This window comes from Clarias gariepinus, chromosome 20 (genome assembly GCF_024256425.1).
Source record: "Clarias gariepinus isolate MV-2021 ecotype Netherlands chromosome 20, CGAR_prim_01v2, whole genome shotgun sequence".
Taxonomy (NCBI): domain Eukaryota; kingdom Metazoa; phylum Chordata; class Actinopteri; order Siluriformes; family Clariidae; genus Clarias; species Clarias gariepinus.
This window is the reverse complement of record NC_071119.1, coordinates 15,368,327-15,384,683: the sequence shown is the minus strand read 5'-3', so window position 1 is coordinate 15,384,683 and position 16,357 is coordinate 15,368,327. Positions and strand designations below refer to the sequence as shown.

General features: G+C 39.3%; 1 protein-coding gene across 4 annotated transcripts in view; it reads right to left on the bottom strand.

Moving 5' to 3' along the window:
• The window catches only part of wu:fc17b08 (uncharacterized), a 31,478-nt gene that overhangs the window by 8,015 nt on the left and 7,106 nt on the right, over positions 1-16,357 (bottom strand). For 2 of the 4 annotated variants that reach the window (XM_053479953.1, XM_053479955.1), the window contains exons 2-4: positions 8,119-8,181; positions 1,312-1,614; positions 921-1,014 (exon numbers count right to left, since the gene is read on the bottom strand). In XM_053479953.1, the coding sequence (XP_053335928.1) occupies positions 921-1,014; positions 1,312-1,614; positions 8,119-8,181 (460 nt within the window). Of the gene's footprint in view, positions 1-920; positions 1,015-1,311; positions 1,615-2,783; positions 2,917-3,206; positions 3,287-8,118; positions 8,182-16,357 lie in introns of all 4 variants that reach the window. The other 2 variants (XM_053479952.1, XM_053479954.1) reach the window with 2 other exon arrangements.

Sequence of the window (16,357 nt, the reverse complement as noted above, 5' to 3'; positions counted from 1 at the left end):
ATAATATTTATTTATAATAATACTTATTATTAATATTATAATATATAATATTTAATTATAATATAATAATTATTATTACTACTATTATTATTAATGTCTTGAGACTGTATCTGACGGGTCTCTATTTTGGCATTATGGTTTTGCTGAAAAGGCGTATTTGATATGAAATATCAGACAAAATACTGACATGTTTACAGCCTACAAGTGACTCAGCCGAGGTTCATCATTCTAAATATGTCCAAGATAACAAGGGAAACACATCCTGTTGGCTAGAGTTTGTCAGGGACACTAACTGTCCTTTTTATTCTTTACCGCGCTCTGTAGAATCTCAGTGGTCCACACATAACCCTTCGCGGGCGAGCCTTCTCCTAAATGCGCGTTCCCTTTTCACGGGGGTGGGGCTAAAACCAACTTCGACACAGCACCGGATTGTTTGTATGAGGTAGCCTCCGTGAGTGTATTACACAATGTAGGGAGCAAAGTTCTTTAATGTTATGTGGAGAAAACAATGTTATTGTTTGTATGAAGTAGCCTACTTCATTGAGAATATGTGCTTTGCTACTAGCATTTACTAACATTTGTATTTTTATGTATCTGAGCAATGTTCTTTCATAAAAAAAGGTTTGTTTAATAAATACAGATCTTACAACCATACATAATCTGTATACATTTTATTTTTCTGCTAAAAAGACTTGAAAAGACTCGAAAGTCAAACCGTAGGACTTTAGACTTGATCTGAGACTTGTTGGCTTTGACTCGGGACTTGCCTGTCTTGACTCGGGACTTGACTCGGGACTTGAGGGCAATGAATTGAGACTTACTTGTGACTTGCCAAACAATGACTTTGTCCCACCTCTGGTCCTACTAAACACTCTAGATTGTGTGTGTGTGCGCGTGTGTGCGCGCGTGTGTGTACTAACCTCCTCAAAATGGGCGTCGTCAAATTCACAGGGCTTCTGATGAGCATGCTATCTGGATTACGGTTCTTCTTAATTGAAAGATCAAGAACACAATCTGAAAAGTTACACATGTCAATGAGACAATATTACAAGGACAAAAGACCTTTAACCCAACCATCTGCGTTTACTGCAGGGGTGCCAAATCTAAAAAAGGTTGAGCACAAAGATGTGTTTTTATTGTCTGAGAAAGCCTGGGTTAAATAACAAGTTAAAGTTTGCCTAGATGAAGACATGATACAAAGTGATCATGGTGTGATTGCTCCTCCGGATGCGTTTTATTCACCTTACCCTAAATGATGAAACCACTCACACTGGCACCTCTATACTGATTGTTACAGCAAAATCATCATACCTTGATCTTTGGCTTCTGGCTGGACCTTCTTGAATGAAAGGTCCAGAGGTGCATCTTGGTCTTCCATGAGGAGCTTACTGAGGACAGGATTCTGAGTAGAGGCAGCAGCTGTGGGTGATGCAACAACGCTAGGTGATGTGCTAAAGTGAGTTTTCAGCGGACTCTGATCCGTGCCATTGTGCTGAGGTGAATCCTGAGAGTTGATATTTGAGGTATAATGCGCTGCTAAGCGATTGATCATTTGTTGCATGGTATTGCAAGCCACCACAGGGATGTGAGGATCCGGGATCCTTGGTGTGTATTCTGTGGGGAGGGAAAAAAAAAAAACAATAGGAACATTTTCTTTTTCATGGCACAGAACCATGGAAAATATAGATGCTCATCATTCACTTCAATAGGAACATCCCCTTAAGCTATCAAAAAAGTTAGCAACCCATAAGCAACTTTGACAACCGTGAGGAGCAAATAAAGCATCCAATGCATCAAACCTTGAGGTGAACTACAAGAGCAGAACACCACAATCCTGTTAGCTACAAACAGCAATGCCAGGCCAGATTTTATGGCTCTATTCATTAAAAATGTGGGTGTAGCTTCTGAGTGTCCTATCCTGCATCTTGTATAAGTCACTTCATCCCAACGATTTTTAAAAGGAAATGTACGTCTTTACCCAACATCGGGATTTAATATTTAGTTTATTATTTAAGCGTTGATCCCATTCTGATTGCCCTTTATTTTTGATGTATTCACACACACTTGGTTTTAAATCTGTGAAGGGTATAAAGCATTTGATTGTTTTTTGGATAATGCTTCTTTGGCAGTTTTGTCTGCTTTCTCATTACCAGGAATTCCTGAGTGCCCAGGTATGCAACAGAAAACCATGTTAAAATTATTGCCGTCTAAGACTAACAACTTGGTTAGGATTTCCACAATTGTTGGATGATCTGTTTTTATATTTCATTTGCACAGACTTGCACATTGTGTTATTACTTTGTTGCTCTTGTTTGCAAATTTGCATGTGTGCTTTATGAATAGAAAATTATGCATCTGTCTTGTCTCGACTAGTCAGCTTATTAGATTTCTTAGTTAGCTAGGTAGTTGTTAATTTATGTTGCATGTAAAACCTTTGTACTAGAGGAACCTTGTTTCGTGTCATTGTGTACAAACTGTAGAAGGTTGAAATAACAATAAAAGCCTACTTGACTAGACAATCGAAACAACTGAAGAGTGAACCAAAAGACCAGGTTTTTTTTCTTCTATTTAGCTAAGTCTGGGAGAGTTTGCACCCACTGAGATGTTCGATGTAAGAATTTATTTAAGCCTGCACTTTTAACAGTCAAATACCTAAACACAAGGTACATTTCTCTTTCAGATGTTCAAAACACATTTACATTAAAATAAAATGCCTCCCGTGATGCATTACAAACATACATATAATTATAATACACCTGACAGGGAACTAATGTGCCACATACCTTTCCTGTGCAAGACCGCATTGAGGAATTCTTCTACCTGCCACTCAAGTATGCTGATATTACAGTGATCCTTGCCAAGTAAAGGTTTGCCTCCACTTTCCACAAATTTGTCATTGAGTGCAATTACATGTTCCTGTTGGTTAAAAAAAAAAAAAAAAAAAGGACACAAAACTAGTCAATATGCAACTTCGACAGACCGGTGGTTCCATCATTTCCCCATCTCATCTTGTTATAAGCCACAGCTTTAGGTCTTTCAAGACAAGGGGGGGAAAAAAAAAAAAAAAAAAAAAGACTTGTGGTTTAATAAGTGAGAATAAAACAATCATAACCCAGTTATTTAGTTTGTAATGAAAATAAGCTGCCCCATAATAACTGAACAGCTTAATAATGAAATGAAGAAACAAAGAAACAAAAAGAAACTACCTTCACTTTCTCTCGTCTTAAGCAGCAGAAAAGACAATTTTCATCAAATGACCAATCTGACACACTTGCAGGCTTATAATCTGTGGATCCAAAAGGAAAAGTGAAAAAAGAAAAATTATGGATGCTAGGAATGGAAATGGTACTGTACACACTTCATGATCTCATCATAACCCTGAGAAACAAAATTAGAAACAATGTGCTCATCTTCAAAGCAAACATATGACTTAAAATAATAATAATAATAATAATAAATGGTTATCCTGATCTAAAAACTAAAACCCAACAAGAAGCAAATCCACAACTCTCACAATTTAATGTCTATGCTCTCGATTGACATCAGCTCTAATTAAAACAAGGCCTGAGGTTTATCCAGTGACCATGCAGCCATGACAATACAACTAAAACTGTTCTTTCTCTAAAAATGACACACAAATGTGGTCATTACTAGTGGTCTAATCATTAATTGTAAATGTGTTCTTTTATATATAGGTTGATGGTTGTGCACAAAGCAGAAATACCATTCAGCTTTAAATAGTGTGTCAATGACAAAGCGAAGTTCCTGTTGCGAAGTCTAAATATAAAAACGTAAGCACGTTTTGCAAAACGCAACCGATTATTTGTGAAGTATGCTGCAACAAATGCAAAAGCAATCCAAAATTAAAACACATTATGCCAGTTAAAATGCCACATTCATGATTTCATGATTAGTATTAATCTACAATAGCCAAGCGCTTACTGTGCAAAGTGATTAGCTAATGAGGAAACAGATACAGCCTGGCTAAATAATTCACGCCCTTTTCATGTTATGCAAGTTTGAAAGAGATGAGTAAATGCTCAACAATTTGCAAAGAAAAAGTGTAAAATTTCTTTTTTTTTTTTTCTTTTTCAAAATGAGCCAGAATGGAAAAGATGCTCATGAATGCAGTTTTCAAACGTATAAGGCTTCATTTTTATCTCCCTCTGTAATCAAACATGCATATTTATTTATAGTTTAACACATTAGCAGGAATCTGGAGTACTTTAATCTTTTTTGGGAATACCACAGATGTGAATATTATTAATCTGTGGGTAATTACAGGTCACTGTTACGGTCAGTCACAAGTGACAGTGTTTAACATTAATGTGATGAACATAATATGAAGAAACATGAAAAACATTATTAAATAGGATTTGCTCAGAAGCATCAGAAGTATAATCAGATAATCGGTAAATAAAAAAAGTCAGTCTTTAATAGTCAAAATAAAATAGTTAAAAATCTTATATAAAACGCTATATAGAAATAAGTCATTATTACCCACACTCGCTAGAGATAGATGAACATGCGTTTCTAGGTAAATCAACCTTTTTAACTTTTATTCCACCTCAAACCTGCTGCAGTTTAAGACCCTAATGAAGTATAAAATTCTGTGACTGAGCTCTGTCTGGCAGGAAGCTGCATCCAGGTGTATAGTTTTCTTGGGGGAAATTTAATAATGAAGTTCAATTTAAACTCGGCCTACTTATGCACAGGTCCTATACCCTGGGCCTGGAGGACATAATGCCCTGCAAATTTTAGTGCTTCTTCAGCTCTCACACCTGATTTAAACAAATCAGCTAATTAACAACCTTGCAGAACAGAAGTCCTGGTGCAATCAATCCACGCCCAGATCAGACGTAGTATTAACATGGCATAGACCATAGTACAGAGCACCATCGATCGCATCTTATCTGTAACAGGGATGCCCACTATGCTGGTAGCAACCTAACATCACACCAAAACATAAACGACTAGCCAATATCAAACAAAATAAACAGACAACAAATATCGGGCCATTTCCTAATTAACTTGTTATTCACCCAGTTTGATTAATAGAAGCTTCACCCATATGGTTAAGTGGAAAGATGGACAGCAACGTGTTTATAAAAATTATAATAATAATAATAAAGGGGGGGGGGGGGCCTTTTCAGAAAGTTACGTCAAGCAAAGAAAACAACCATGTAGATTTAATGGTTAAGAACCTTTTAAAACATTATTAAAACCTGGAAGGATAGTGCTGAACCGTCAACTTAGTGGAAGAAATGTGGACTGAAAGTAAATCATGAATGGAGATCACTTGTAAAGTTTCATGATTTAAAAAAAAAAAAAAAAACAGAGCTTTGGTAATAGCTGATTGTAATAGTAATGCATTTCCATACTTGTGCAATGTGATGAGAACTCACAGGATTGGGACTAAACAGCTGTGTGTCTATAAGGAAACCAATTCTTGGTGAGAATAATCAGAAAAAAAGACTTTACTGTGATAGGGAGCAAAAAGATTAAACTTTGGAGCAATGGGGAAAAAAAAATGTGGTCTGGTGGGTCTAGATGGGTACATTAGGGAAGTGAAGCAATGAAATGATGCAAGTCCATAAAGTTGATAAAAAAAACCTGTAAACAAACTAGGGCTGCAACAACTAATCAATAAAATCGATAATTATCGATAATGAAATTCCTTGTCAACAAATGCCGTTATCGATTAGTTGGGCTGCTCACGTCAATGAGGAGCGCGACCACAAGATGCACAAATACACAAAGATAGACACCTGCTTGCGCGATGGATGTTACAGGAGCATCTGCAGGAAAAAGCGTGCGCCCAGAGTCTTCCAAGGTTTGATAGCAATTTACATTAAACACCTCTAAGAAGCACGCTATGCAAGACCGAGCTTTCATGTCATGGCAGTATCACAGTCATGCACGAACACTTAAAAGGAAAACATGTTGGTGTTACGGATGGCGAAACGTCAGCAGGGGCAGTAAAACTGTATCTTTTCATCGTGTAAAAGTTGTATAGCTTAAGTGCTTTTGTTTAAACTGTTCGCTTACTTCAGGACAGTCGCGCTAGAGCTGTTCACGCGCTACTCGCTAGCATAACATTGCGCAATCACCTCATGAGCAATAGTGATTAATTTAATGCCGCTATTTTAGATTATCTTAAATTACACAGTGAGAATAACAGTAGAATATTACATTTAGTGATTGTTGTGTTTTTTAGCGAATGCAAGTAACAGTACATTTGTAAGCATTAGCTTTTTGCATTCCTACAGTTTTTTTATAGTCCACTACAAAGTTAACTTGTTAACTAGCAAATGTGTCTTCAAACGTAATTTACTGTGGTTTTAGTTATGCAAATATCATTTTATTATACGGAATTACATTATTTTAGCTGTTTATATCTAAACAACTGAATGTCAGTTCATATTTTTTTTTTATTTACAGTGGAACTTTAGATTACGAGCTTAATTCGTTCCGAAAGCAGGCTCGTATTCTAAAACACTCGTAAACCAAATTTAATTTTCCCATAGGAAATAATGGAAACTTACATTATTCGTTCTACAGTCCAAAAAAATAAATATATAAATATAATTAATACAAAATATAAAGTAAAAATAAAACAAATTAACCTGTACTTTACCTTAAAAAATTTAAAAATAAATCCCGACAGATAGATTTTTCGTTTGTGCACGCAGGGTGGGTGGGTGTGTGTAAAATGTGCGTGCACACACACACACAAACACACTAACGGATAGACCGTTTTTAAACAATTCCTTTAAAAATTAAAGAATTAGCAAGGAACAGTCCTAGTCACAGTGAGCGCATACTAACAGGATCACTGCTGTAAGTAAAACTGTGTGTGTGTGTGTGTGTGTGTATTCACCCAGCAGGAGAGACGATTACCTACAATTCCGCTGCAAGAGAGAAAAACCGTTGGCTCACTTGTGATGACGTGATGCTCGGTGTCAAAACAAGAAGCGTATGCGTGAAACATGATACTCGGTGCTCGTAAACTAAGACAATGCTCGTTTTTCCAGTCAAAAATTATAAAAAAAATTGTTGCTTGTCTTGCGGAACACTCGTAAACCGCGTTACTCGTTATCCGAGGTTCCACTGTATGTGTGTGTATATATATATATATATATATATATATATATATATATATATATATATATATATATATATATAAATATAAAACACACACTGTCCACTTGTGTGTTTATATATATATGTATATATAAAATATTAGTTATATATAAATAAATAAATAAATAAATATTTATAAAACACACACTGTCCACTTGCCATCTGCAATTATTGTTAAAAACAAAAATGTTGATTTACATAAAATTTGCTTTAAATGTCAAAATTAAAGATCATTAGTGACTCCGAGTGGTAAAGTGCTCGGCCTATCATCCGGAGATCGCTGGTTCGAACCCCGAGTGATGCTGTTTTCCTCTTACAGCCGGAGGCACAGAGAGCTGATTGGCCGAGCTCTCTCAGGGGGGCGGGATGAGAGGTACTTGCGCTCTCACATTAATCACGGCTCTACAGCCAATCAGGGGCGTCTGTGAGCTCGTGCACGCGGAAGGAGCGGCTAGCGCTTTCCTCCGAGTGCGTTACTCCGCCCCTAACGGTGCGTGAGCGAGCAGTTCGAAAAGATGCGGTCGGCTGACGTCACGCGGTTCGGAGGAAACAACGTGATAGTCTTCGCCCTCCCGGCTGAATGGTAGTAGTAGCCTTAATGTGGGAGCCCCCCAGTGACGGGGAGGAATTGGCCACGACTAAATCAGGAAGAAAATTGGAAAAAACCCAAAAATATATAAAAAAAAAAATTTTAAATTAAAAGATCATTAAACTATATATGTGGCTTTTGCTTTTTTTTTAAGTTTACTTTTATGCATAAATACTACCCTGATTTATGGTTTTATATAGTTATAAGCAAAACATCAAATTAAAGCAGCGTTTAGGTTTTATCCAATTAATAGAAGAAAAATAATAATCGTCCAACTAATCGATTAACAAAATAATCGTTAGTTGCTGCCCAAAAACAAACATTAACTTTTTGTCAATCAAGTCACAGCATGGCCATTACTTTTTTTTTTTTTTTTTTACAATTACCTTTTAACTGACTTAGGTCCTCTAAAAATCTTGTCTCAAGTAAATCCAAGATCTTCTGAACACCTGTGCAGAGAAAAGAGAACGAGACACTAGTTAATTACACCATGGCGTATTCTCACTGTATGTTTTAGAGAATTCACACATAAAACTGATTTTCTTTATAAACAAGGCATAAAAAATTTATGCTGTTTAAACATGTAGGAAATTAAATAAAAATATTCTGGGTAAGCACCTTGACTGATCTTACAAATAAAACAGAACAGAACGAATAAGAGTTTACCCACAAACATTCCAAAAAAAGATACTGGATCAATTGTCTGCATTATCGCATTTCCAATATAATGGATCAAAGATTTACACCAGTACTGCCATTCTGAAAATTGTCAGACAGCAAAGTATCCTGTCCTAAAGGAGGAAAGTTTGTCTAGAGTTGTAAGAAAATCTGGGAGAAAATTAATAAATAAATAAAAATCCACAATGAAAATTAACTCAACAACATGCATCACAATACCCCATAAAGTGTCCCCTGTTTTTTTCTGATAATCATCAGACAATGTCTGCCCTAAAAATGTAATAAGCTAATTTATTAAAATCTGGCAAATACCCAAACAGAAACAATAAAAACAAAGCACGCAAGCTACTGGCGTGAAACCAGACGTCAAAAAAGTGGCAGTTTGTCAGAATATCCGTCTCATGCTCAAGCCAGGACTATTTGCAAAGTTTCTAACGCCAAAAATGCCTCATAGAGAAAAGGGCCAAGCAAAATAACACAGTACAGTGGGCCTCAAAAACCTAGCAGAACTAGCAAATACACACAGCGAATTAGCAACCAGAGCAGATTTAGCTAAATGCTGTTGAAAGTTACACTTTCTGGTCGGCTAAATGTTAATGTTAATCAAGGTCAAAAGCAAGGAGGGAAATATATAGTCATAATATAGAGGAACTGCATGTAAGTCAAACGCACAAGAAAGAAATGAAAAGTTATGAATGTTCCTTAGGCAAGATTGTCAAAACGCCCAATCAAAATGCGCGCAAATTATTTTTTTTTACGTGCATTTATACATTGTTATTTCTTGATTTTATTTGCGTCAGCTGTGTCAACACATGGGACCCAAAGGACTTTTAAAAAGCTGCCTTTATTTACTAATCCAGGTTGCCCACACCAACAGCCACACAAACCAGGAACTAAGAGTAGGAAGCCGCGGAGCTTAACACCGGTTATATGGAACTGCTGCATTTTACGGTCACAGCACAAACAACGGCCGTTTGCAAAATATGCAAATCCATGAGTGCAGATCGAGGAAACATTAAAAAAAAAAAAGGGTGCAGAGTGTGTAGACAAGATGTCTAGCCAATCGTGTTGCCAACTGGATTTAAATACACAAATGCCTCTGATTGGATAATAACTGCATTGATTAATATTTTTCAGCTGGCAGTTTATTGGCTTGAATCAGGCAAAGAAAACAAGTACGAAGACTGGTGATTGCTAATTTTGATTTAGGACTGTCCTACATGTAATTAAAATCTTAGACTCAATTTTATTTTCACTGCACTCAGGATTGTGCAGTATAGAGTCAAATTCCTTTTTTTAACAGTACAAACCTAGGGAATGTGATGAATTTAATTTTATTTTAACCAACTATGCAAAAAAGACTCATTTTTAATATAATTTAATATATATATATATATTTTATATATATATATATATATATATATATATATTTTTTTTTTAGGTAACATATCAGGGGGCAAACAAAAAAATGCACAAATGTGATGTCTGAGCCCTCCCCGTAGGATTTCAGTAGAAGATTTTTTTTTTTTTGTTTTTGTTTTTTTGACCAGTGCCACGTTGCCACACAAAAATCCACGCTGCTTGAGTTTTAAGAGTTAATCATCCTGTGTGTGTGTTTTTTTTGTTTGTTTGTTTTTTTTTTTTTAAGAGAAGCCTGTTCACTGTGCGAAACCGTGTTTCTCTGCAAAGCATGTGTGACCGTCACAACAGCCTTCCTAAATTTTTTACAGCTGCTGATATCCGCTGCATTTACTGCCTCTCGGTACACCGCGCTTGCACAGTACTACCGCTCCTGTACATGTTTATTCTGTTAGCACAAAAGTAAAAATAAAATAAAATAAATATATCATTATAACCATGATCAGAGAGATCACTTGGTAAAGTTGCATCATTTTAAGAAAAAAATCAATATTAAAATAAAGAAAGTAAAGTTTTTTCAGGATACTAATGGTAAAAAAAATTGGTTCTGGGAGCATAAAGAATTCTTTCCACATGAATCGGCCACAACAGCGTCCTGACTTCCCCCTTCGCAAGGGACATGTAGTAGTCACTGTTTAGGCAGTAAATCATGTTACCGCACCTGCAGCATGGTACACACCCAATAGTGACCAGAGACAGACTACAAGTGAGGAGAAACTCAATGTACGCTGGAAAGATGTGTGATTACAAGATCACTAGTGTGTTGATATTTTGCATGGTTATAATTTTTTTTTTTTTTTTTTTAAAGTACTTATTTCTGACATTTTTAAATAGGCTCTCATGAAAATCATCCCAGGAAAGCAAGACCAAAACTTAGCTCTGCTGCAGAAAAGTTAATTTTCTCAGAAAATCACCAATTAACCTCGGATCAGAGCGGTTATGAAGACTTTATAGAGCATAAGTAGCAGACATGTTCAGAGGAGATTGTTGCATATTTTGGATGACTTCAGAGTTTTGGTTTTGCTTTCATGAGAGCCAGTTTCATCATGGTGTTTGATGGGATTTGCAAATGCACTTGACAATACCATTCTTTTTTCAACAAAAGCTGGCTTCGATGTCTTAAAATAACAACCGATTGTGTGTGTGTGCGTGCGTGCGCGCACAGTGCAGTAACAGTACTGGACTTTTTCAAAACTATGAAATAACACATTGCATTGCATAATTAAGAAACACCACCAGCAAACAGACCTCATCACTTCATTAGCTTCCGTGAGTTAACCCCACTAATATAAGATCTATTCTAGGTCTCACATGACATCGTTTGTTTGTAAAGCGAGTGTCACAGGTCACTGCTCGGTGTTACTTCTGCAGCTTCACTTATTAAACTGCAGCACAGGTGCAACCACATGATCCGTCAGCCTCGTAAACAGTGCAGAGACAGGATGTTTGTGTGTGTAACTGTTACGTGCCACAAAAACACCGACATGTAGGGATATGGCCGTGATGACAACAGATGCTGCGTTCAACAATGAACATTCCCCTTTCAATATTCTTTGATTACGTTTAGTATTTGCCCAAGTCATCGACTAAGTAATGAAAAAAAAGAAAGAAAAAAACACGATGCTTTGAATTGTATATTATTATTACTATAATAATAATAAAGGAAAATACCTAAAAATCCTGCACATTCATTTGGCACATTTCTTATAATTTTAGTTTCATTTTCAGTTCATCCCTTCAATCACTGATGTTGTTGCAGCTACGAACACCGACTTCTTTCTGTCCCTCTAAACTTTCACCTCTCCTCACACTTCGGCCCTTAATTGAGAAACAGCAGCAAATCTAGCCATCTTGTTTAAATGTCATCTGCACCACCAGCTTTGACTAAAAATGTGACTCTCAAGGGGATGTGTGTGAAGCATGAAGCTTTCTCCAGCTGGTAGCTAGCTGTGCTGTCAGTCACCTGGTTCCCTGTGCTGCTAGTCTTTCCACCGGAATCTTGCATCTTTCCTTACATACCTGGAATGAATCAGCAGTTTTACAAGAATGCATGGATCTGCATTCATACAAGTCAGTTGCCTCTGTATGCTTTTCAACAGAAAACTCAGGTTTTTTTTTTTTTATGATATCTAAAATGATGATTTTCTGTTTCCCCTCACCAGTGTTGTGTAAACCAGTGTTTGTTCAGATAGACCAGCAAAAACATGGGGTTTGACACCATGGGAATAAAATAACTAATTTTAATTTAGGCCTACTAAATTTCTTTCGTAAAATAGCCACAGATTATAATTTCTGATGTTCAACAAAAAAAAAAAAAAAAAAAAAAAAGAGTGTATAATAGGGGTTTTGTGAGCACACCTGTCTGCATATTCAGCCCTTTGAGCTACACTCTCTTTCAAAGGAGGAGGAGACTCTGTCAAAACACAAGTGCTTCGTTCCCTGCCTGTGTACAGTTGCTCCCCGAATCTGGTCAGGTTTCACATAACAATAAATTCAAATTCAAATTTTATTTGTCACATACACAAACATACACAGTACGAAATGTAGTGAAATGCATTATACGACTGCCATTGACCCTAGAAGAGAATTAAAGTTTACAAATAAGAAATAAATATGAATAAAAGAAATACTATAGAAATTAAATAAAAAATTAAATTAAACTAGGAAAAATAGAACTAAAAATAAAAATAGAAATATGATGTGCAAAAATAGAAATCTACTGTACAAATTGAAATATACTGTGCTGTGTGTGCAAATATGCATAGAAGAAAGTGACTTTGTGCAGAGGTTATTAAAGAGTCTTTGTGCACTGGTCCAGGATGTAAACGTAAAACTGTAAAATGTAGTGTAGTTGTGAAGGAAGGTGTGCAAAGTTATTAAAGTGTCATTGTGCAATGGTCCAGGATGAAAAAGTACGACATGTAGTGTATATATGAAGGAAGGTGAGCATGTAATCGTCCATAGCGTTCGTGGATGTAAGAAGATTGATAGATTTGATCAATCATGAAAAAGATGAAAAGATTGTTAGTTCTGCATAGTGGTGTGGTTGTGGTTGAGAGACCTTATCGCCTGCGGGAAGAAGCTCCTCCTCAGTCTCTGTGTTGGCCTTCAAGGAGCGGAATCGCTTCCCAGACCGCAACAGAGTAAACAGTCCGTTATTGGGGTGGCTGAGGTCCTTCACGACCTTCCTGGCCTTGGTCAAGCACCGCTTGCTGTAGATTGAGTGCAGGTCAGGGAGCTCGATGCGGATGATGCGCTCAGCTGATCGCACCACCCTCTGTAGAGCTCGTCTGTCCTGCATGGTGCTGTTCCCGAACCAGGTCGTGATATTTCCTGTCAGGATGCTCTCTATGGTGCAGGAGTAGAAATTCCTGAGCACCTTGGAGGGCAGTCTAAAGTCTCTCAAGCGTCTAAGGTGGTAGAGACGCTGCCGGGCCTTTTTTACCACGGTGTTGATGTGACAGGACCATGCCAGGTCCTGCGTGATGTGAACACCGAGGTATCTGAAGCTGTCCACTCTCTCCACTGGGCTCCTGTTGATGACTGGGGTCTGGTAGTTCCTCACCTGCTTTGTACTAAAGTCCACTATCAGCTCCTTTGTCTTACTGACGTTCAGGAGGAGATTGTTTCTCTGGCACCAGTTCTCCAGATTTCCAACCTCCTCTAGGTAGGCCGTCTCATCGTTGTTCGTGATCAGGCCCACCACAACAGTGTCGTCAGCGAACTTGATGATGGTGGTGGAGCTGGTAGTGGCCACGCAGTCGTGGGTGTACAGAGAGTACAGCAGGGGGCTCAGAACACAACCCTGGGGGGCTCCAGTGCTGAGAGTGAGGGAGGCTGAGACATGTCCGCCCATTCTTACTGCCTGTGGTCTGCCAGTCAGAAAATTGGAGATCCACTGACACATTGATGAGCTGAGTCCCAGGTGCTCCAGCTTGGTGGTAAGTGTGGAGGGAATTATGGTATTAAATGCAGAACTGTAGTCGATGAAGAGCATTTTCACATAATTCCCCCTCCGAGTGTCCAGGTGAGTGAGAGATGTATGGAGGAGATGAGAGATTGCATCGTCCGTGGAACGGTTTGTACGATAAGCGAACTGTAGTGGGTCCAGTGTGTCTGGTAGTGAAGAGATGATGAAGTCTCTGACCAGGCGTTCAAAGCACTTCATCACTACTGAAGTGAGGGCTACAGGGCGATAATCGTTGAGGGAAGCAGGATGAGGTTTCTTTGGGACAGGAACAATAATGGACTCTTTGAAGCATGTGGGGATCACCGACTGAGATAAAGAGATGTTGAATATCTCAGTGAACACAGGTGTACACTAGCTGGTCTGCGCAGGCTCTGAGAATACGACCTGAGATGCCGTCTGGTCCTGCTGCTTTCCTGGTGTTCACTCTCTTGAAGGCTCTCCTAACGTCATGCTCGGTGATGATGAACGCGCTTCCGGTGCTGGCAGTGACTTCCTGTCTGCAGCCGTTAGCGCCGCTAGCATTAGCATCGCTAGCGTCTTTAGCTGCAGCCTCGAAGCGAGCATAGAAAGTGTTCAGCTCATCTGCCAGAGACACGTCTGCGTTTATCATACCGGATGTTGGTGCTTTATAATCCGTTATTGTTCTTAATCCCTGCCACAGGCTCCTAGAGTCACTCTGTTGGAGTTGTGACTCTAGTTTTCTCCCGTAGCGCTGCTTCGCCTCTTTCACCGCCTTCCGGACGCTGTATGACGCAGCCTTGTATGGTTCCATGTCCCCCGACGCGTTTTATCCACCCACGGCTTCTGGTTGGGAAACGTTTTAATAGTCTTTTTTTCTACGGTATCGTCCGCTAGTTTCCCGATGAATCCCACAACCGCTTCCGTAAACACGCTGACGTCACCATCGGAGCTGTTTCTGAACATGTCCCAGTCTGCGTCATAGAGTGCGTCCTGTAACGCGGCCACCGATTGGTCCGTCCAGCACGCGACCTCCCTCTGAACCGGAACTTCCTGTTTCAGCCTTTGTTTGTATTTTGGCATGAGGAAGATGGCGGCGTGGTCGGATTTACCAAACGGTGGACAAGATTGTGCCTTGTAGCCGTCCTTGACTGTAGTGTAACAGTGGTCCAGTGTCCTTTCGCCCCTGGTGGGGCAGGTGATGTGCTGATAAAAGTTCGGCGCTGCGCGTTTGAGGTTGGCACTGTTAAAGTCCCCCGCCACAATAAGCGCAGCGTCCCGGTGTTGTGTCTGGTGTTGTGTGAGTGCCTCATGCAGCTCGCATAAGGCAGTGTCCGTGTCCGCTTGTGGTGGAATATAAACGGCGCTGATTATGACCGATATAAACTCCCGAGGTAGATAAAAAGGACGACACATGATGGACAGTAGTTCCAGGTTGGGTGTGCAGGAGCGTGTGAGAGGAACAACACTCGCGCTGTTGCACCAGGTGCTGTTCACCATTAAACACACGCCGCCTCCCCTTGACTTCCCCGAGTCCCGCGTCCTGTCCATGCGGTGAACCGAGAAGAACTCGGCCGGCTGGATGGCGTGGTCCGGCACCGCTGGGTTCAGCCATGTCTCGGTGAAGCAGAGGAGGTTGCAGTCCCGAATGTCTCTCTGGAACTTAACCCTGGCCCTGAGGTCATCGAGCTTGTTTTCCAGTGACTGGACGTTGGCGAGCAGGATACTAGGCAGAGGTGTGCGGTGTGCACGGGCTCTCAGCCTGTTCCTGACGCCGGCTCGTTTCCCTCGGGGCCGCTTCCTTTGTTGTCCCTCAGGATCTCACTCGGCCAGCTCGGATCCGGAGTTAAAAACGTCGAATTGTGAGTACATTGTATACCAATAGAAACAAGAGTGTCTCTATCATAACTAATGTACCCCATGGTGGTAATTTTGCCGGTTTTAAAACGCTGTAAACTAACTTGAAGAACAAAAACAAAGAAAAGGTGGTCGGAGCAGTCGTGACGGCAGCCGACCTCACCGGCGCCATCTTGGGACAATACCAACAGTTCCCTACCTGAGTGCGCTTTACTACCTATTTACAATTTACACTCTCCAATACACAAGAATACAAAAGAGGCATGATTCAGACTATATCAAACATTATTGGCATATTTGGGTTTGGTGTTAGCTACAAGTGATCATATTTGTCTCAAACCATGCCCGATTATACTGCATCATTCCCAAGATCACCTTTACAAGCAGCCGAGGCGTGATGCAGAGTATTCCTGTTACACAAACTTACACAAAGTATCCTGAAATCTGTGTCAGAATCTGAAGTGTTAAGAATGTTCATTCATGGTGTTTCCCAAACAAAGAATATGCTTGAATCAAAGTATATTGACACCCACCCAAAAGTATACTTGCGGACCCTTTTAAAGAAATCTGTCCGGGTGAATGATGCAATCCGCGATCAACTAGAAGTAGGGGTAGGCGATATACCGGTAGACACAATTAACTGGCAAAAATTTGTCATCCGATAGAGATTTTGGTCTATCGTCTTAATCTTGATTGAGATTACGTAACGTTGCACATTACGTAACAACACAATACACATTCAC